The sequence below is a fragment of the Wolffia australiana genome, chromosome 15 (genome assembly GCF_029677425.1).
Source record: "Wolffia australiana isolate 7733 chromosome 15, ASM2967742v1".
In the NCBI taxonomy this organism is placed as follows: Eukaryota; Viridiplantae; Streptophyta; class Magnoliopsida; order Alismatales; family Araceae; genus Wolffia; species Wolffia australiana.
Genome location: NC_135849.1, coordinates 13,999,515 through 14,021,091, shown reverse-complemented (window position 1 = coordinate 14,021,091; position 21,577 = coordinate 13,999,515). Strand labels below are relative to the sequence as shown.

Genomic DNA, 21,577 nt, shown 5'->3' with positions numbered 1-21,577 from the left:
GAACAGTTAACCAAACGTTGACACCCACGGTGGTGAATGCGTTATGGGTCTCGGCTATTAAAGTTCCTGTTGACTGTTGACCATACCAGTTGAATTTGTTGACCTAATTGGATAAATATCAATTAAGGTAACGGTGATTAATATTATTCAAACAGAGAGGAAGTTGAATGCCACATAGCTTAATTATTTATTAAATTACTAAATTTCTATTTCAATATACATGTCGGATATCAAATTTAAACACCTATTCTCTCGGCTAGGAGGGATGCCAGGACCAACCAGTGAGACGAGGACAGAAGATATGGACAGTTCCAATAAGATTTCATTCTTGAACAAAAATCCATTTTTGGATTTATTTCATCTATTCTATGACCGGAACAATGGGGGATACACGTTACGCCACGATTTTGAATCAGAAGAGAGAAGAGCTTTTATCGCCCAGCTCCCTAACCTAATGCAGCCGGACCGCGAGGAACCGTAGCATGGGGGACGTCCTAATCCTTCTGCCGCCGCAAGGCTGGCTAATCGTACGCAGCAGGAGCAATGTAGATATTGGAACCAACCCCTGAGACGAGGACAGATGAAGATAGGGTTGGACATTTAGGACCGATTACTGGTTACCCCCGAACCAAATCGAAACTATAGATACTCCATTTGAGGGCAGACCGGTTTGTCAGACAGGATTAGGTCCAATGGACAAACCTGACAGGAATTGGAAATAAATTGTTAAATATTTAGCTAATATTTTTTGTAAAATTCTATAAAATATAAAATACAACTCGCTGGAGAGATTCCGTGGCATCCACTTGAGATAGAGGATATTTAACACAACTGTGAACATAATTTTTCTACTTTGATTTTGTCATTGACTAGTCAACCTGACCACACCCGTACGGGTCTTGACCTGACCGGCACCGAACAAGAACGGACCGAAACTGGACCGAAGTTTAGGTAAGGTTTAGGCATTTGCTAAAAGCCCGGACAGGACCGGGACAGTCAAACCCTAGATGTTGATATTGGAACGGACAATTTATGTCCTAAAATTTCAAATTAAATTGTAATTTCTAAAGAGTTTGGCCGTTGACTCGAAGTGGCTGGACGCGGCCAAAGACCGTCCCGAAGTAGACTAACGTCCCGTCCCGGACGACCGTGTGATTTGGCTGGGCGGGACCCAGCGTTATTAACTTATTACTGTAATTTGTAAGTGGGCCAAGTATTAATCCGGGCCAAATGGTATCTGGGCCGGATCCCACTGTACTCGAAGTCGCGGCCCTTCTGCTTGTTGCCGCTGGACGAGTCCTCCGGTTTCCTGCCGGAGAGGAGAAGGCGGCGAGGCGGAGGAGGTATTTGTACAAGCCGATGGGGGAAGTTGCCTCTTCGCAGGGAGGAGTGATGTCTTGCTCCCGTGGCGCTTCTCGCCGTAGTAATCGAGCCGTGCGTTCGTCTTCTCTCTTCATTGCAGGTCTCCTGGTGACCCTACTGGTGAGCTGGAGATCGAATCCCTTCCCTTGTGCCTTCAATTTTCCACATGGATCTTACTTTGCGCTAAATATTCATGCGCTCACTTGATCCATCTAACCAGCGCTTCCATATCGTGCGCATTTGATTTGCCGCGGCCTGTCCGGCTTAATCTGGACTTTTGCGTTGTTCTACTTCCTCTTCTCTGGCTTATCTTCCTTTTTATGTAGCTTCTAGGCGTTTCTTGCCATGCGGCTCCTTTGTCGAATCGCAAGAGTGGCAAATCGAAGGTTTTTTCGCTGTTCAATTTGAAGTCGAGGAGCAAGTTCTGGAGCGAAAACGTGATTCATGGAGGTGAGCGCCTGTTTTGTTTTCTTCGTCGTGTCGGTCTTGTTTTTGCTTTTGCATTTGCATTGTTGAGGACTTTCCTTTAACCAAACTGTTTTTCATTTTTTTAAAATCAATTCCAGATTTGGATGACTTGGAAAGTTCGGTATTATCCAATCACGCCAAAATGGGCGAAATCAACTACACGAATGCTGGTAAGGAGGACTCCACTTACTATCTGTCACTTACTGCCCTCCATGTCGCGTGTGTACTTATTAATCGTCCATACTGAAACCCCCTTTCTTGTCACCTTGTCGATCGTCCATCCTTGTTATCAGCTCTGCTAAATTATGAGATAACTCCTGCCTTACTAAATTAAATGGCTGGCTGCCGGAAATTTTTTTTCCTAGTCTTTAGTCTGGCAACGTGACGATTACAGTTACTTCTGATATTTCTATCACCATACTTAAACTAGCATAACACTTGGTATAATAGTTCCATGAGACTCAGGTTTGCGTAGGACTTACCATCTCTTTCAGCCGTGTGTTCAACTTCCGCAAAATTTATGTAAATCCCATCTGCTCTCATGTTTCTTAAAGGAGATAAATCGGAATCTTTTTTGGAAGGAGTGAATTAAGAGGGATACTCCAGAGATGACAACTACAAACATCGTTCTTTTGCCTTGAGTCTCTGTCGAACATTATGACAGTGTTATTCCTTTATCTAATGATATAATTTTCTAGGAGACCCTAGAAGAGTGAAGGAGAAGACAAGGAGATCAAGAGACAAAATAACTGCATTATCTTTTCTCACGGGATCCCTTGGCTTATATATTTGCAAAGTTGCACGTTGACATGGGCTAATAATAGAAGGCCCATTAGCTTATACAGGAAAGTATCCGAAAAGGAAATATAACAAAAAGTAAACAATATACCAATATTTCGGCTTACACTCCCCCGCAAGCTGGTAGGTAGATATTATTCCCAGCTTGGAATAAAGCTGATGGAAGTTATCGGCATACCTATGGATCCAAATTTGAAGTTAGGACTGTGTGAAAAAGTAGCTCCTGTCTACCATGCACAATGTCAGAAATTGATTGGTAAGCTTATATACTTTTATAATTCTCGGCCAGATAATGCATGTACAGTAGGACTCCTCAGTCAATTCATGCAGAGTCCACGGGAACCACATTTCCAGGCAGCATTCAAAGTGCTTGACAATCTGAAGGGGGCTGCTGGACATGTGTTGGTATTCCATTAAGGACAAAAACTAATATTGGAGGCATACACTGATCCATATTATGGTGGATCTATATTGGATCGTTGATCGACTTCTGTATATTGAAGAATACTGCTCTGAATCCTGATTACTTGGCACAGTAAGAAGCAAAAGGTTCTGTCAAGGTCAAATGCTGAAGCAGAATTCAGAGCAGTAGCGAAACAGATTTGCAAAATCCTATGGATCAGAAGTATTCTTCTTGATCTCAGAGTAACTCAAGACTGCCCTATCGTACTTTATTGTGATATAGCTCATAACCCAGTTCGAAATGATAGGACAAGAAATGTATAAATTGACAGACACTTCAGCCTAGAGAAGATTGATTGTAAAGTGATTCATATGAAGTATATTCAATCAGCTCAGCGAGTGGCGGACATACTCACCACGGGCATTCCATTGATATCAAAAGTCTGATGAAAGTCTCTGACTTAGGATAGAGATCTGTTCCTCATCATTTCTACTGACAGTAATACCATCCACATAGACAAGTAAAGAAGCTACCTTTCTGATTAAACTTGTCTTGACAAATAGGGTATGATCTCCATTACTCAAACGATATCCTGTGTCTTTCATTGCCTGAGAGAACTTCCCAAACCACGTTCGTGGGGATTGCTTCAATCCATACAATGCCTTTTTTCAATTGCACACTTGGCCCTTGTGCATTTGTTGATAATATCCAGCCGTAATTTCCATATAGATTTTCTTGACTAGATCGCCATGAAAATGCATTCTTCACGTTATACTGATTACAATTAAGTTAGCTGCCACCATATGAAAAATACATACTGTCGAACACCAATAGAACAGCTATTCCCAGGTCGCTCTGGCTAGAAACCCTAGGGTTAGCAGAATTGAACAACCACACTCATTACATTGACATTCCTGGTTTAAATACCAGGTCATGGGTACACGAATTTGGGCTAACAGCAAGGCCCATTAGTCTGGAAATAGGAAATAATACAAAAAAGGAAATAACAAGAAATAGAAAGAGGTAAAGACAGGCTATCTCGGCTGACACCCCCCCTCGAGCTGGTAGGTAGATATTTTGCATCCCCAGCTTGGAATACAGCCGATGAAATACTCCTCCGGGAACTCCTTTGGTAAGTAGATCAGCCACCTGATGAGCTGACTGAATGTATTTCATTTGGATCACTCTGGCATCGATCTTCTCACGGATAAAGTGTCTGTCTATCTCGACATGCTTAGTTCTGTCATGCTGAATTGGATTGTGAGCAATATCAATAGCCGATTTACTGTCACAATATAGTACCGTTGGACTATCTTGGGATATTTTGAGATCCTGTAAAATGCCTCTGATCCACAGAATTTCACAAATTCCCTTAGCCACTGCTCTAAATTCCGCTTCAGCACTGGACCGTGATACCACCTTTTGCTTCTTGCTGCGCCAAGTGATTAGGCTCCCTCCCAAAAAGGTACAATATCCGGTCGTTGACCGTCGATCCTGGACAGATCCACCATAGTCTGCATCAGTGTATGCCTCCAGTACCAGTGGTGCTCCTCTTCGAAACAATAGACCATGTCCAGCTGTACCCTTCAAATATGCAAGTACCTTAACTGCAGCCTGCATATGAGGTTCTCTGGGATGATGCATAAACTGGCTTAGCAGTCCCACTGTAAATGCAATATCTGGTCTAGAATGTTGAAGATATATAAGTTTGCCAATCAACCTCTGATACTGACTTCGATCAACTAATGGTGCTTCTTCACAGAGCCCCAATTTCGAATTTGCATCAATGGGTACTGCCCATTTCCTTGAAAATATCAAGTATGTATTTTCTCCGAGAAATGAATATGCCACTTGGGGAATAGGCAACTTCAATTCCCAGAAAATAACGTAGCAGGCCCAGGGATTTTATGTCCAAGATTTGAGAAAGTTTCTGACTTAAAATAAAAATTTCTTCTTCATCGCTGCCAGAAAAAACAATGTCGTCCACATATACAAGCAAGACAGCTACCTTTCCATTCATATTTGTTTTTACGAACAAGGTATGATCTCCATTGCTGCGTTGATATCCCATACCTTTCATAGCTTGGGAGAACTTTCCAAACCATGCTCTCGGCGACTGTTTCAAGCCATATAATGCCCTTTTTAGTTTGCATACTTGGCCCTTGCAGTCAGACTGATAATATCCAGGCGGTAGATCCATATAGATCTCCTCATCTAAGTCTCCGTGAAGAAATGCATTCTTAACATCATACTGATACAGTTTCCAATTCAAGTTAGCAGCCACGGCAATCAGAATACGTATTGTGTTCAGCTTTGCGACTGGAGCAAATGTTTCAGTATAGCCAATCCCATATGACTGAGTATATCCCTTTGCAACTAATCGCGCTTTGTATCTTTCCAATGTACCATCAGCTCTGTATTTAATTGTATATACCCATCTGCATCCTACTGCCTTTTTTCCAGGTGGTAAGATAGCAATTTCCCATGTATTATTCTTGATCAGTGCATTCATCTTCATATCCATAGCTTCTTTCCATTGTGGACTCCTCATGGCTTCATTCACTGTCTTAGGTGTAGAGACTTCATCAATTCCAGCAAGAAATGCTTGATATCGGGGAGAGAGATGTGAATATTGAACGAACTGTGACATTGGGTATAGAGGAAACTAAGTACACTTTCTCTTCCCCTTTCTTAAGGCAATTGGCCAACCTTGGTCAATTTCTGGCAGTACTCCATCTGTCAGAATATTTTGTGTTTCTTCAGTCTCAATTTGTATTCTCGGAATGCCCCCCATTTCAATGTTATCCTCTGCTCTCTTAGCAGAGTTATCACTCATATTTTGCTGCATGGACACTGGATCTCCAGCTTCTGTCGTCTGCATTTGGCTGTCAGATTGTTCCATATCAACTTCCCCTGTAATTGGGGTTAGCTTCATAACTGGTAATTCCATTCTCCCACCGTCTTGAATTCTGGGTTCAGGATGGTTTTCACCAGATGTGTTCCCCGATGCCCCATAATATTTTTCAGATTCATTGAAAGTAACATCTAAGGAAATAAATATTTTCTTGGATGGCGGATGATAGCACTTATAACCCTTTTGAGTTGGTGTGTATCCAACAAATACACATTTGAGAGCCTTTGGGCTGAGTTTGTCAGTAGGATTATGGATGTGAACGAAGACTGTGCATCCAAAGATGCGTGGCTTCAAGCCTGTTCTCAGTTTTACATGAGGGAAGAAATGATTCATAAGGTCTAATGGACTCTCATAACCCAATACTTTAGATGGCAGCCGATTAATTAAATGTGTAGCAGTCAACAAGGCTTCTCCCCAGAGAAACTTGGGTACTCCCTGATGAAGGAGCAAAGCTCTAGTTGTTTCTACAATATGTCCAATCTTTCTCTCTGCAACACGGTTCTGCTGTGGTGTATTAACACATGACGACTCGTGCATAATACCATTATTCTGAAAATATTCACATAGTGTTGTATTGAAGTAATCCCTGGCATTATCTGACCTGAATTTCTTGACTAGTACACCATACTGTGTCTTCACCAGAGCAACAAACATTTAACTATATCAGCAACCTCAGACTTGTATTTTAGAAGATAAACCCCTGTCAGGTGAGTACAGTCATCCACAAATATTAGGAACCATCGATCTCCATTTAATGATGGTACGACACACGGTCCCCATACATCGCTATGCACAAGATTAAAAGGATTAGTACTTCTTTCACTCTTCCCTTTAAGGGATGTTCTTCTATGTTTAGCATACTGACAGGAATCACATATAAGACTGGATAGATCCACATTACGAGCAAACACAGGAAACATTTTTCCCAATTGTTCAAATGACGGATGTCCCAAACGAGAATGAAAGAGTTTGATTTTCTCTACTATTGGAAGACTATCTTCTTCAGGAGTACTTCCTCCCTCCACCATCAGCACCACAGCAGCACCATCGTTCACGTTCAGCAAGCCATTCTTCTCTTCAATTTGTCCAGTCCTTCGGTTCAACTTCTTGTCATATACAAAACAGCCAGAGGAGTCAAGTGTTAGACTGAGTGAAGAATCTTTAACCAACTTTTGAGGAGAAATTAATTGGGATTTAAGCATAGGAACATGCAAGACATTCTTTAGAAGTCCTAGACCCTTGATCTTAACCGTTCCAATGCCAGTAACTGGGAGTGTTTCTCCTCCTGCTGTCAATACACGACGACATCCGGAACATGTAGAATAATCCACAAATTTTGAGAGGAAAGGTGTCATATGGTCGGTCGCTCCAGAATCAATTATCCACTCTGTAGATTGATGTGAATTATGGGCAACAAGAAAAGAACACTCACCAGTGCATGTCATTGAAGTACTTGCCGGACAAACCATATTCTTCAACCTTTCCAGCTCCTCCTTGAGTGTGTGGAAGTCATTAAGAGTAATATGAGAGCCATCATCTCCTCTCGCAAGGATGTGCTCTCCGGTAGCTGTCTCATTGGGTGCAAGAGAATTCTCCTGTGTTTTTGTAACATAAGCTTGGGTTTGTTTGGGTGGTCGACCATGTAGATCCCAACAGCTTTCCTTCTTGTGACCCTTCCTTTTACAGTACGAACATACCCACGGTTCACGGGCTTGCCAAGTGGGTTTTCCTGAATAAGACTTGGAAGTCTGGTCATTTGCTTCACGGGAATAGGACTTGGAAGACTGTTTTTTGGTATTGGCCATAAAGCCAGTGCCAACTTCACCAGTTGAGATATGAGATGGCTTGATATGACATTCTTCTTCAAGCACAAGTTGTATAGCGTGCTCCAACGTTGGAACTTTCTCCCTGTTGAGAATTTGGCGCCGCCATGATTCATAATCTGAATTCAACCCCATAAGAAACTTATACAGACGGTCTTTCATGGTATAATGCCGACAAGGGCAATCAGTCTCCGCAGTAGGCCTGTAAAGATCCATTTCATCCCATAGTGCTTGAAGCTCACATACATACTCCTGGACAGTTTTATCTCCTTGTTGAAGAAGCACGGCCTTTGTTACTAGTTCATAAATGCGCCAATCATTATTGGTTTGTAGACAGCTTCTGTGGATTTTATCCCAAATTTGTTTTGCAGTGGAAAGTAGAAGATACTTAGGAATGAGATTTCCTTGCATGCTGTTAAGAAGCCATGTTTTGACGATGGCATCTTTTGCTTTCCACACTGCATAGCAGGGACTGGTTGACGGTAACTCCTCAATCAAATGATGATTCAGTCATCTTCCTTCAAGCACCATTTCAACGAACTTACTCCAGTGTAGAAGATTTAACCCAGCATATTTCATGGATTCTGGTATCCCATGATTAATGAGAGCACCTGGGTATACACCAGCAGATATCTCATGTCCCTGCTGAGCGGATTGTGTATCATAAGACCCAGACTTCTCCTTTGCCATTCCCTTCAACTTCTTGACGTAATCACTAGTCGACTCCTGGAGAGGCAGCAAGACTAGCGTAGAATATGGTCAGCAACTGAGCTGACGAAAAACACGGACAAGAACGAACACCACGATTCACGCAGTGTGATACAGCTCCTGAGAAACAAACACCAACACGAGCAAAGTGGAGGAATACGAGTATGACAATCCCGGAGCAGCTTCTGGATGTCGACCTAGGTCGCAGATCAAGAATGCAGCTCCTGAGAAACAAACACCAATACGAGCACAGTGGAAGAATACGAGTATGACAATCCCGGAGCAGCTTCTGGATGTTGACCTAGATCACAGATCAAGAATGCAGATGCTCCGAATGTTCTTCACTGGAAACCGCTTCTGAGATCAGGAATACCAGCAGAACACGGACGATCAGAACGACCAAGGTCAAGACAGACCGAGGTCAACCGCCAGAACGACCAAGATCTTCACTGAACAAGAAATGAAAGAACGCTTCTCTTCAAGCTTCCCGCTCGAAGAACCAGACTGTAGTCTTCTTGAACTCCTTGACCTTACAACAAATGCTCTGATACCATGTCGAACACCAATAGAACAGCTATTCCCAGGTCGCTCTGGCTAGAAACCCTAGGGTTAGCAGAATTGAACAACCACACTCATTACATTGACATTCCTGGTTTAAATACCAGGTCATGGGTACACGAATTTGGGCTAACAGCAAGGCCCATTAGTCTGGAAATAGGAAATAATACAAAAAAGGAAATAACAAGAAATAGAAAGAGGTAAAGACAGGCTATCTCGGCTGACACATACCATGTTTGATTTGGCCAGAGGAGCAAATGTTTTGTCGTAATCAATCCCGTAGGACTGAGTATAACCCTTTGTAACCAACCTGGCTTTGTGCCTTTCCAATGTATCATCAACTTTTTACTTTATGGTGATCACTCGCCTACATCCCATTGCCCTCTTACTTGAGGGTAATGTAACAATCTCCTCTTCGTCATTTTTGAGCAGTGCATTAATTTTAACATCCATGACTTGTTTCCAATTTGGATCATCCATAGATTCATCCACTGTCTTGAGAGGTGATATTGCATCAATTCTGGAAATAAATTATTGAATTTCAATCGAGAGATGTGAGTACTGTAGAAAATGAGACATAGATAGCAGAACAACCAGTTCAAGTTGAAAGAGAAATAAATTGTATTTTAAGCATAGGAACGTGCAAAATATTTTTCAGCAATCCCAGACCCTTAATTCTAACAGTCCCAATAACGTTGACTGGAATCATTTCCCCCCTGCAGTCAGTACTCGTCGACTGCTAGACTGACAGAATACTCAACAAAATTTGAAAGATATGTGATTTATTGCCCTAGAGCCAATGATCCAATCTGAAGAATTGTCTGTATTATGGACACCAAGAAAAGTAAGAAGTTTCCTGGTGTAGTGCACACCCTAGAAGACCATGAAGATGTTTACTGGATGGACCATGTTTTTCAGTTTTTCTAAATTCTCCTTGAGAGAGTAGAAGTCATTTAGTGTCAGATGAGTTATGTTTTCTTGACTCAGACTGCTGTCGTCCTTTCACTATTCCTGCGCTTGTCGCAGTGGTCGACCATGTAGGTCCCAACAGTTTTCCTTCCTGCGTCCCTACTGCTTGCAGTAGGAACAGACAGTTGGCTCTCTGGTCTGCCATGTAGATTTCCCTTTTGCTGTTTCTGATTGTGCATTTCACTTGGGTGAGGTTTTGAGTGCTTGTCCTTCATAGTTGCTACAAGACCAGTGCGAGTCTCACAGGTTGATAGATTGGATGAATGCTGCATACGGCTCTCTTCCTCAAGTACTAGTTGTATAGCTTGTTCTAAGTTTGGAACTCTCTCTCTGTTGAGAATTGGACGTTGCAATGAGTCATACTTGACAAAACGGAAACGATTTCATCGTCTTCTCTGATATCCCTTGGATGCTCCTCTCTCTGGTGGCCGCAGATAGGTTTCTGGCGGCTAGGGTAGAATGAGAAAAAAAACAATCTCTATTCCATCTAGCTGGCTTAAAATACCAGCAAATAGCACAGTTCAATGGGCCTGAATTATCACGTGACTTATTCTTGGAAAAGTCACGTGATACAGGATCATGTGGGCCACTCATAACTGTGGCATGCATACACTAGCTAAAAGAAATAGAAACAACATAGGCCACTTATAACATGTGTCCCCTTTACAGACAAATAATAGAAAGACCAATAAACATAGAAGGAATATCTCTTATCAACAATACTCAGCGTTAAGTTCCATAAGGAGCTTATATTGTCAATCTTTCATCACGTAACGTTGGCAGAGACAATCTATCTCAGCAATGCGTCTATAATGATCCATCTCATCCCCTAGACCCTGAAGCTCACATATCTAAGCTGGGACCGCCTTTTCTCCTTGCTGAAGAAGTGTTGCCTTGGTAACTAACTCATAAATGCGCCAATCCCAGATCTGTTTTGCAGTGACAATCATAAGATATTTTGGGATTATGCTCTCGGCACACCTAGAGGGTCGATCCCAATGAGCTGTTTGGGTCTTCCATTGACAGGGAGACGTATGGTAAATGCAGACTGGCGACCAGTGATTGAGAAGGTGGAGAGGAGATTAGAAGGCTGGCAGAACAGAGTGCTATCAAAAGGGGGTCGTTTGGTACTGCTGAGATCGGTGCTCTCAGCAATCCCGGTCTTCTATCTTTCGGTCTTCAAGATGCCAACAGGTGTGGAAAAACACTTGAATAGATTGTTGAGAAGGTTCTTTTGGGGAGGCAATGAATGCGAAGAGCGCAAAGGGGTGCCCCTGGTCTCGTGGAATATAGTAAGCAGACCTATGATTCAGGGGGGCTTGGGGGTCCTCCAACTGGAGTCCATGAATTTGGCATTATTGACCAAGTGGGTGGTAAGACTTGGATCAGCAAAAGAGGACCTGGTCGTGAATGTCCTGAGAGACAGATATGGCTCTGAAATTGATTGGGAGCGGCGTTGGGCCAAAACTCGAGGGGAGTCTCCATTTTGGCAGGGTCTACGTCAAGCCATACCGCATATCCGCTGGTTTTTTGACGCCAAATTGGGAGTCGGTGCTGATTTTCGATTTTGGACAGAGAACTGGTCCAATAAAGGCATCCTGAAGATAGAATTCCCTAGACTTTTTGCACTAGCGCGGAGCCCTCACGCTACCACTGTTGAATGTTGGGATGGAGCTTGGAATCCAATCATGACAGGGGCATTATCGGAGCCACGGTTTTCGGAATTTATGAAGATGCAACAAGTTCTTCTCCCTCTTAGCCCGACGAGGGAGTCACGGGATGGATGGATATGGCAAGGGACAACATTTTCGGTAAAAGAGGCCTATATGAAGCTCAGAGGTGACGTGCTGGAGGATTCAGCAATCACCACCACATGCTCCCTGTTGATGAAGCAAAAATCCCGCTCAAGGTGAGGCTCTTCAGCTGGTTGTTGAGGCCGAGACGATTAGTTACAAGAGATGTACGCAAGAGATGGGTCCCGATGGCTTCCACAGAGTGCCCTTGTGCTCTGGAGACAATGAAGACTGCGCCCACTTATTCTTCACATGTCCCTTTGCCCAGGGAGTATGGGCATCGCAAGAGTTGGCAGGGGCGGATGTGTCGTCAGATGAGGCATTTTGGACCTCAACTGGTGATGGAAGATACAGGAGCAAGCTGGATTGGGGAAGACTCCTTGCGGTGCTATGGGCGATATGGCTGCACCGTAATGAAGTAGTATTCAAGGGAAAGAAGGCTTCCATGGAGAATGTCCTACAAGACGTGAAGGCACTAATATTTTTTTGGTTTGGAGTGAAGTGAGTGGCAGGCCATTTTGGTCAGGTTGTATATAGTTTTTACACAGCGTCTTTTCTTAAAAGCATCAGGTTGACCACCGCTTCGGGTGGTCTTCCTTATTTTCTTAAAAAAAAAAGAAGATATTTTGGGATTAGGTCTCTCTGCAGACTGGTGAGAATCCAGGTCTTGACAATAGCATCTTCTACTTTCCACATTGTATAACGTGGATTGGATGGCTTGACCTCTTCAACCAAGTGGTGATTCAATCTTCTTCCTTCAATAATCATTTGAACAAAAGTTTCTCCAATGTAGTAAGTTTAGCCCGTTATATTTGAATGATTCAGGGATTCCATGGTGTAAATCACTTTTTAAAGAAAAAGGGATTATGTGGTGTAAAATAGAAGATAATCCTTGCTCCTGCTGACTAATCTGGAGATAGTTAGTCTCCGGCTCCTCCGTTGACAAATGCTACAACTGTTTCAAATGCAAAAGGTCTTCGACGACTAACACTGCACTGTGTAGGCATCACTTTTTGCTTCTGCCTTCACTTCAACGTGTAAGACAACCATAGTAACACATCAACTTTGGCATCAAACCAAGGACCACCACACCGTTGGAAAAAAAGTGTCTGTGACGATTGTCGTCCCAACAGAGGCCTCATACGGTAGAGAAGAAAATGTAATCCCACACAAGGATTGCGCAAAATAATTCTTGATCATGTAATCACTACCCAATCATGATATGTCTTCAAAGACGATGATGTGTGCTCCACATCACTCACAATATGTCTTCAACAAACAAACGTGCTCCGAGAACACCTTCGCCGAACATGATACATTTTCAATGACGACAACGATTATGCATGCTTGACAGATGCTTGCGCCACAGACAATTGTCTCAGAACTCTCTGATACCATGTTGAACATTGTGTCAGGGCTTCTCCTGTCTCTAATGATAGAATTCTCTAGGATACCCTAGAAGAGTGAAGGAGAAGACAAGGAGATAAAGAAACAAAAAATAACTGCATTATCTTTTCTCATGGTATCCCTTGGCTTATATATTGGCCTAGTTGTACGTCAATATGGGCTAATGATAGAAGGACCATTTGCTTATACAGGAAAGTATCCAAAAAGGAAATATATCAAAGAAAACAATACTTAAATATTTTGGTTGACAGTCTCATCATCATTGAAATTGTGACCCCTAATAGTCTAGTGCTTATCTTTCAAAGGCGTGGTCTCCTGGAAATCAGATAGATCTATTAATGAATATTTCTTCTCGTTTATCCGGCTCTGCTTGTTGCAAAGTTTTTGAACCAAATTTGTAACTAGTGCTTGGATATTTGGTTACAACCTTTTTAAATTTCTTCTCTTATTATTATTATTTTTGTTGAAGAATTCTCTTATTATTTATTTCCAACCATTGCTTTTGTTTCATCCACTATTGAAATGTTGTTAGGCAATATCGCACATTATCTGGATATATCAGAGGTTGCTTCCGTGTACCTTCCCGTTCCTACTAACTTTATCTTCATAGGCTTCCATGGACAAGGAAATCAAGGTAACCTTTGTACGTCACATTTTTCGATAGAATTGTAATGGTTTAGGTGCCGTCCTTATTAGTTTTTTTTTTTCGCGTAGGATTTAGGTTAGGTCCTGAAGAGCTGGAACGATGGTTTCTAAAAATAGATCATATCTTTGAGCATACTCGTATTCCACCAATTGGCGAGGTTCTTAACCCATTCTACAAGATCCAGGCAAAGAAAGTGCAACATCACCACCTTCCACTGGTCGGCCACATTAATTACAAGTGATTACTTATCCTTATTTTCCCTTTAATAACACGTGTTTCATTAAATCATATTCAGATGACGATTTCTCATTGCTTATATAATTCTTCATTGTCTTGGAACACTGAGCTTTCATAATTTGCAGTCAAGCTGTTCTTTAAAAAAAATAATTGGCAGTCAAGCTACTGACAAAACTCCCCTTCAAAGTGTAGATTGATTGCTAATTTCTTACATCTTGCCAAAAAAATTGAGGACTGTTATTGCCTCGGTAATCTATCACTAAGAGTAGTTTTTTTTTTTGAAAACAAGATCACTAAGAGTAGTGCACCGGTAATCTATCAAAATTGATGTTCAGTAGATCAATCCAATTGGTTTACGGCCGAGGGAAGAGGGATAACATGAGGGAATACATGCATGCTGCAAGATAATCACATACGGAGAAGGTGAGGCTCTCTGCTACTGAACTTGGAGACCCCTGGTCTGGAGAACTAACTACGCTAGGTAGGAGTACACAGGATGATACCAATTCCATGATCCCTTTTTGTTCAGTGCTCCTTTAACTTGTAGGTTTATCTGGGCCAGGGTTCTTTCTAAATTTCTTTCTGAAGTAGGATGACCCCACCCCATCTGGTGATGGGGGCTGTTAATACTGCTAGGATGGCGAAATTGAGCTCTCGTTAGGTTGCAGGCAGAGAGAACAATAGAGGAGACAGAAAGAGCGATGGAGGCAAAGTGTTCTCTTAGGGCATTGACAAGGGAGAGACGATTGAGAAACAAAATAAGAAAATATCCACTTTCTCTTGCATTAAACGGAAGTATATTTTACATAGATGGAAGTGAAAAGGTTAGTTTTGTCTCAACTTAACACAGCATGTGACTACACGTGCTACATCATGACGAAAACGTCCTTCAATATTTATTAGAAAAAAAATTCTTGGATGTAACATAAATCCGTGACTTTATTTTTATTAAATTTTGGTCGCCATTTATTCTGTGGTGAAGAGGCATGATTTAATCAAATCTTTTCTATTGCCTAACTCATTAAGTCCTCGATTTCATCAATGTCGCCTTTATTTTGTATTGAGCATTTCTTCAAATCATGTTTACTCTTTTATTAGGGTGCTCTTAAAAATATTGGATATGAGGCCTATTTGTTAGGTTCAGAAATAAAGTCCCCTCGTTTGGTTAGTGATACTGTTATAGTATGGACTATAACCAGTCAGATTGACAAATGCCAAATCTTGGTAGGAAAAAAAATGAATATATCACAATGAATGGATTGAACCAGTTTGATTTATACACACACACACACATATACATATATATTTCATGGAATCATGTCGACAATTGTCTATTCATTGGACAGACCCATGGGAAAGTCATCGTGGAAGTTTGCAGCATCCTGCTGTAAATTTGTTGTTAGTGTAAAGAAGTTCTCTTTGATGGCTTGTTGAACTAATTTTTAATACCAAAGTATTTACTTGCAAAAGAGGATACCTCAATGTTTTCAATGCTAGACAGCCATCTCCTCAGGTTTGCGATATTTTCAACTACTGTCTTGATACTCGATTCTACTAATTTCAAAGGCAAAATACCACTTTTACTATTACTGGGTTGATTTTCTTGTGTTAAATGCAGTTTTTCTGTCCATGCTGCTGACATGGGGCCGAAGGTAACATCTATCTTTCAACGTGCAATAAAGATTTTTGCCCGCAGGGATAATGTCACAGATCCCAGGTAATTATCTTTAAACAGATAAGATAGAACATGAGAATGAGTACTCTTCGGTCTCCTCTTTATTCGTGCTCTGTATTTCTTCTTCCTTCTTTGAACATTACGCTCTTTACAGGGATGATGGCAGCGTTCTTTGGCAAGTTGACATTGATGCAATGGAACGTTTATTTTCCAGTATAGTTGGTTATCTTCAGGTTGAGGATGCGTATAATATTTTCATCTTAAACCTCAGACACGACACTAAAAAAGTCAAATATGGGTACAGGTCAGTAAATTTTTTCACAGATTTTTATTTTAAATAAAACAAGTTTGATTGGAAAAACGCTTTCCTGATGAGTTTACTCATGAGTATGTTTAGAATGATTACAGTTTGTCTACCATCATTGAAAGGTAGGAAAAAATTATGGATAATCGAAGTAATTCTCAGAGATGAAGGCTTATAACTTTCATCATGGTTTTCTTCTAAACTATCAAAAACCTTTACTTTTGAGCATCTTAAAAGGATTGGATGCACATACATGGTTCTAATCACCTTGGAGATTAAACATAATCAGTTTTGACATTCATGAACTACATTGTTGAGATCATCAATCCTTTCATATTCTGCAGTTTTTCTTTTCTTTCGTTTATGGATCTCACAGTATGAATCAATGGTTCGAGTTTTGCAGGAGGGGCCTTTCTGAGTCGGAACTCAACACTCTTAAAGAGGTACGGATGTTTGGAACTTAGCGTCAATGCTAACAACGCTAACCTTATGATTTTGCCTTCTCTATCTGCACAACGTTTCTAGTTACTGCTTAACTTTTTCCCTATGCGATTTTATGGAGTCTGGACTGTGGTCAGCTTTTCCTTATGAGGCTAAATTATTTAGCTTTTGTATATTCTAATTTTTAATTCATGGAAATGTGCTCCTCCCATAAACCCTTATCTTGACGACCTTTCCTCTCTGGTTGATGATTTGGATACTGAGGGGATTCATATCTCGTTTCACTCGGAAAAAAACAGATGGCACTGTGTTAAGACCCCCCTAAGGGTTTACCAGAGAAGGAAGTCGAAAAGGCCCCTTGATGTTTCAACTTCCGCTGGGGACGCTTCGACTTCCCCTGACTTTTCAACTTCCCTGAGGGGCGCTTCGACTTCCCTGGGGGACATTTCGGCTCCCGACCAACCCTCTATTTAAGAGAGGAGACCAGGGAGCTGGGAGGCAGAGAAAATCCTATCGTGAGTCCCCTCCTCTCTCTCTCTCACCCTTTTACCCTGACCCTAACTCCTCTCCTTCTTGTTCCTACAGCGACCGTAAACCCAGCAACCGAGCCTCCTGCCGACAAGGGGAGCGAGGGTGCTCCACTCCGTTCCTTTCTGTTTTCCCTCTATCCTTTCCACCTTTTCCCCAATTGTTCTGTGTTCGAACTTTGTTGAGGACAGCGTTTTGGAGTTTTCATTACGAGTATCAGTGGGTCTCAACATTTTGGTATCAGACCTAACCTTCCAGCGACCTGTGCATGCCGAAGGGGCTGACATTAGGGTGAATGGAGGAGTTAGAAGGGCGAGTGGACCAGCTGTCCGTTGTCTCCCAAAACACAGCAGACACCCTGGCTGCGCTCACGGCGAGGTTGGACGAAAGTCAGAAGACGACTACTGCTCTGGAACGGATTCTTCAAACCCTCGCTACCAAAGGAACGAACTCGGACACAGGGCAGGGCACGTCTCCAAGACCTCCGGTGCGACCCAACAGCTCGGGAGACGACAACGCTTCCCTTCGCGACACACTGCCACCACCGGCTCCCGTGCCGCCTGGCCACACAGGACTGTTGGTTCCCGGCATGCCGCGTCTCGCCCCCCTGCCCCCACATCCTCGGCTGCGTGGGTCTCCATCCATACCCATGCCTATGCAAGACATGCGTGGGTCGGTGCCGCTTTATTCCGGGCATACCGGCGCGAGCGACCCAGACGCGCGATTTCCAGAGTGGGATTCGGGCTTACCACCGGCACGCGCCTTTCCCCTAGAAGATCACGGGGGGCACCATACTGGAATTCCTCTCATGGCAGATCGTCAGGCTACTCAGCGTACTCGTGTGACGGGTCGACCTCCACCGATCCTACCACACCGAGACACGACGTGGGCATTTCCGCTTGCATGCGACGTGCCTGATGAAGACCCTCGTGCTGGAATAGGACGTCACTCAGATCGCCCCCGTGTTTACGGCAAGGGCAACCTGCCAGTGTTCTCGGGTGACAACCTGGAAGGATGGCTACGACGGGTTGATCAATACTTCCGTTTGCACCCTATGGCAACCCATGAATGTCTTCAATTGGTGGCGATGCATCTGGAAGGGAAAGCCTTGGATTGGTTCTGCTATCGTGATGACCACTTTGGGTTTTCAGACTTGGACGACTTCCGCAGGCGGATCTCTAAGCGCTTTGGGTATTCGACAGATGAGGCGCATCATCGCTTGTTTAAGCTCGAGCAGCGGGGGACAGTGGAAGAACTTATTGCGGAATTTGAGCTGTTAGCAGGGTACGCGTTCACTATTCCTTCCGACATCCTCGCAAAGTCATTCCTCTCGGCTCTCCAACCGGATATTCGTTCTGAGGTCAGGAGGTGTAAGCCGCAATCCCTCGATGAGATGCAAGAATATGCTTTCGAGGCCGAGCACCAGCTGTCTCAAGTCTTGCAGGGGGTTCAAACGAAGATGACAATGGCTCATTCCCTACGAGAGCGGGGAAACCGACCACCGCCAAGCACACGGTCTCTACCTGCTGCGGTGGGGGGCCAAATGGCTTCCGAGCCTGGCAAAAAAGGGGGCAGGACCTTGTGGGTCTGACAGAGGAAGAATGGAGAATGCGGAAGGCGAAGGGGCATTGTTTCCACTGTAACGAGAAACTCACACCGGGTCACCGCTGCAAGCGCGAGCTGCGGCATTATTTGGTCCAGAGTGAGGCCGACTTCTGCCCTTCATCGGAGGACGAAGAGGAATGCCCCCCAACCCCAGATGATGAGCTACAGGGAACCGCCCAGGTGACGCTGAATGCAATGCTAGGCCTAACTTCGCAGGGCACACTGAAGTTGATGGGCATGCTTCGTGGGCGGCGAATATCTATTCTGGTCGACGGAGGTGCGACGCACAACTTTATCTGCAGACAATGAGTCAATGAATTGGGCATTCAGATGATCGACATCAACCCGTATGATATCACCTTGGGCGACGGCTATGTCTTACAAGGCCATCAACTATGCTGAGAGCTGGAGTTAACAGTGCAGGGCCTCTCTATCATCCAAGATTTCTTACCATTGGAGCGCATCGGAATTGAAGTGGTTCTTGGCGTGCAATGGCTGCAGAGCCTCGGCTGGGTGAACACTAATTATGATCTCTTGATGCTCAGTTTCAGCGTTGACGGCGTTCACCATACCCTCAAGGGCGACCTTTCCACGCCTCTTTCCACGCGACCCGAGCACCGCCGTCGAAATTCGGGGAGGTTTCACTCAGAGTTTCATTATGCGTTGGGCATTTCTCAGCCAATCTCCGAGACTGAGATATCCCCCTTATGTGAGAAGTTGCAAGTGACCTTTCCCCAGACGTTTAGACCACCCCAGGGTCTCCCTCCGCGTCGCAGCATCGACCACCGCATCCTTCTCTTGCCGAACGCCATCCCAGTCAGTGTACGACCCTATCGTTATTCGCCTGCGCAGAAGTATGAATTGGAGCGGGTAGTACAAGAGCAGCTGTCACAAGGAATAATCCGTCACTCGACCAGCCCTTATTCGAGCCCAGCGTTGCTGGTCCCCAAGAAGGATGGGACATGGCGTTGTTGTGTTGATTATTGGGCATTGAATCGCATAAGTGTTCCGGACAAGTTTCCAATTCCGGTGGTTGACGAGCTGCTGGAAGAGCTTAATGGGATGTCGATCTTCTCCAAGCTGGATCTGAAATCCGGGTATCACCAGATTCGAATGCATGCCGAGGATGTGCCCAAAACTGCGTTCCGCATGCACCAAGGTCACTACGAGTTTCTGGTTATGCCGTTCGGCCTTACAAATGCTCCTGCCACTTTTCAGGCCCTCATGAACCAGATATTTCAAACTTTTTTGAGGAAGTTTGTGCTCGTCTTCTTTGATGACATACTGGTCTATAGCCGTGACAGTACCTCTCACGAGCAACATCTTCAGGAAGTATTCCACACCTTGGCTGCTCACCAGTTGTGCGTGAATTCTAAGAAGTGTGTTTTCTTACAAAGGCAATTGGAGTACTTGGGCCATGTGATTTCACAAGAAGGGGTGGCTACCGACCCGGGCAAGATATCCGACATCGTGGGATGGCCCATTCCCCGCACTGTGCGCCAGCTGCGTGGGTTCCTCGGGTTGACCGGTTACTACCGCCGGTTTGTGGCTAATTATTCGACCATCGCCTGGCCTCTCACCCAGCTTCTCAAGAAGGACGCATTCAAGTGGTCGGAGGCCGCTCAGCAGGCTTTTGAGAAACTGAAGGTTGCTATGACCACTACCCCTGTATTACTTTTACCTGACTTTTCACAGGAATTTTGCGTGGAGACCGATGCATCTGGACTGGGGGTTGGGGCTGTCTTGATGCAGCAAGGCCGCCCCGTGGCTTACTTCAGCAAGGCATTTCCACCAACCGCACAGGCACGTTCCACATACGAACGTGAACTCATTGCCATAGTGTGGGCGGTCCACCGCTGGCGGCACTACCTTATGTTTCGACGATTCACTATTCGGACCGATCAGTACAGCGTGAAATACTTATTCGTGCAACAGGAGGTACAAGGGCCTTACCATAAGTGGGTTTCTAAGCTAATGGGTTTTTTATTTGAGATTCAATACAAGGAAGGCAGGGCTAACAAGGTGGCGGATGCGCTATCACTCTCACCCAAGCTGGAAAGGGCGGCCCTCTGCTCGCTGTCCATTCCGGTGTGGCACGACAAAGAGACTCTACGTCGTGAGCTCGCTGCAGATCCCAAGTGGCAGTCGGTGATTGCAGATCTTCGTCAAGGATTCCCTGGAAATGCACAGTATACTCTTCGTGAAGATCTCCTGCTCTACAAGGACCGGTTCGTCATCCCCAGCAAATCAGAACTCATTCCACTCGTTCTCACAGAATTCCATGGCAAGGCCGTGGGGGGACATGGGATTTTTGAAGACCTATCACCGCATCAAACAGCAGTTCTATTGGATCGGCATGAAGAGCGACATCAAGAAGCATATCAATCAATGCCAGGTGTGTCTCCAGTTCAAATCCTCCCACTTGGCTCCGGCGGCCCTTCTATAGCCACTTCCGATACCGGCGCAAATTTGGGACGACATCTCCTTGGATTTCGTGGAGGGCTTGCCGCGTTCCGGGGGTTTCGACAGCATCCTCGTGGTCGTAGACCGCCTCAGCAAATACAGCCACTGCATTGCAGTCAAGCATCCATTCACGGCTAAAGACATTGCCACGATCTTCATTCGAGAGATTGTTCGACTGCATGGGATTCCGAAAACCATGGTGTCTGACAGGGGCAGAGTTTTCACAAGTGCATTCTGGCGCGAGTTACATCGACAGCAAGGAACACAGCTCCACATGAGTTCTGCATATCATCCCGAATCCGATGGACAGACGGAGATTGTGAATCGGGGCTTGGAAGCTTACTTGCGCTGTTTTGCAGGGGATAAACCCAATTCTAGGCACCAATGGTTGCCATGGGCTGAGTTCAGTTACAACACTGCCTATCACACGGCCACTAAGACGTCGCCTTTCAAGATTGTCTACGGTCGGGATCCT

General features: G+C 44.1%; 1 protein-coding gene across 1 annotated transcript in view; it reads left to right on the top strand.

Moving 5' to 3' along the window:
• Positions 1 to 1,215: 1,215 nt before the first annotated feature.
• LOC144712828 (uncharacterized) overlaps positions 1,216 to 21,577 on the top strand; it is a 51,540-nt gene continuing 31,178 nt past the window's right edge. The window contains exons 1-8 of the mRNA XM_078587161.1: positions 1,216 to 1,482; positions 1,689 to 1,812; positions 1,929 to 2,000; positions 13,736 to 13,837; positions 13,918 to 14,086; positions 15,705 to 15,803; positions 15,916 to 16,065; positions 16,469 to 16,508. Coding sequence (XP_078443287.1) covers positions 1,231 to 1,482; positions 1,689 to 1,812; positions 1,929 to 2,000; positions 13,736 to 13,837; positions 13,918 to 14,086; positions 15,705 to 15,803; positions 15,916 to 16,065; positions 16,469 to 16,508 — 1,008 coding nt within the window. The 5' untranslated portion in view covers positions 1,216 to 1,230. The remainder of the gene's footprint in view (positions 1,483 to 1,688; positions 1,813 to 1,928; positions 2,001 to 13,735; positions 13,838 to 13,917; positions 14,087 to 15,704; positions 15,804 to 15,915; positions 16,066 to 16,468; positions 16,509 to 21,577) is intronic.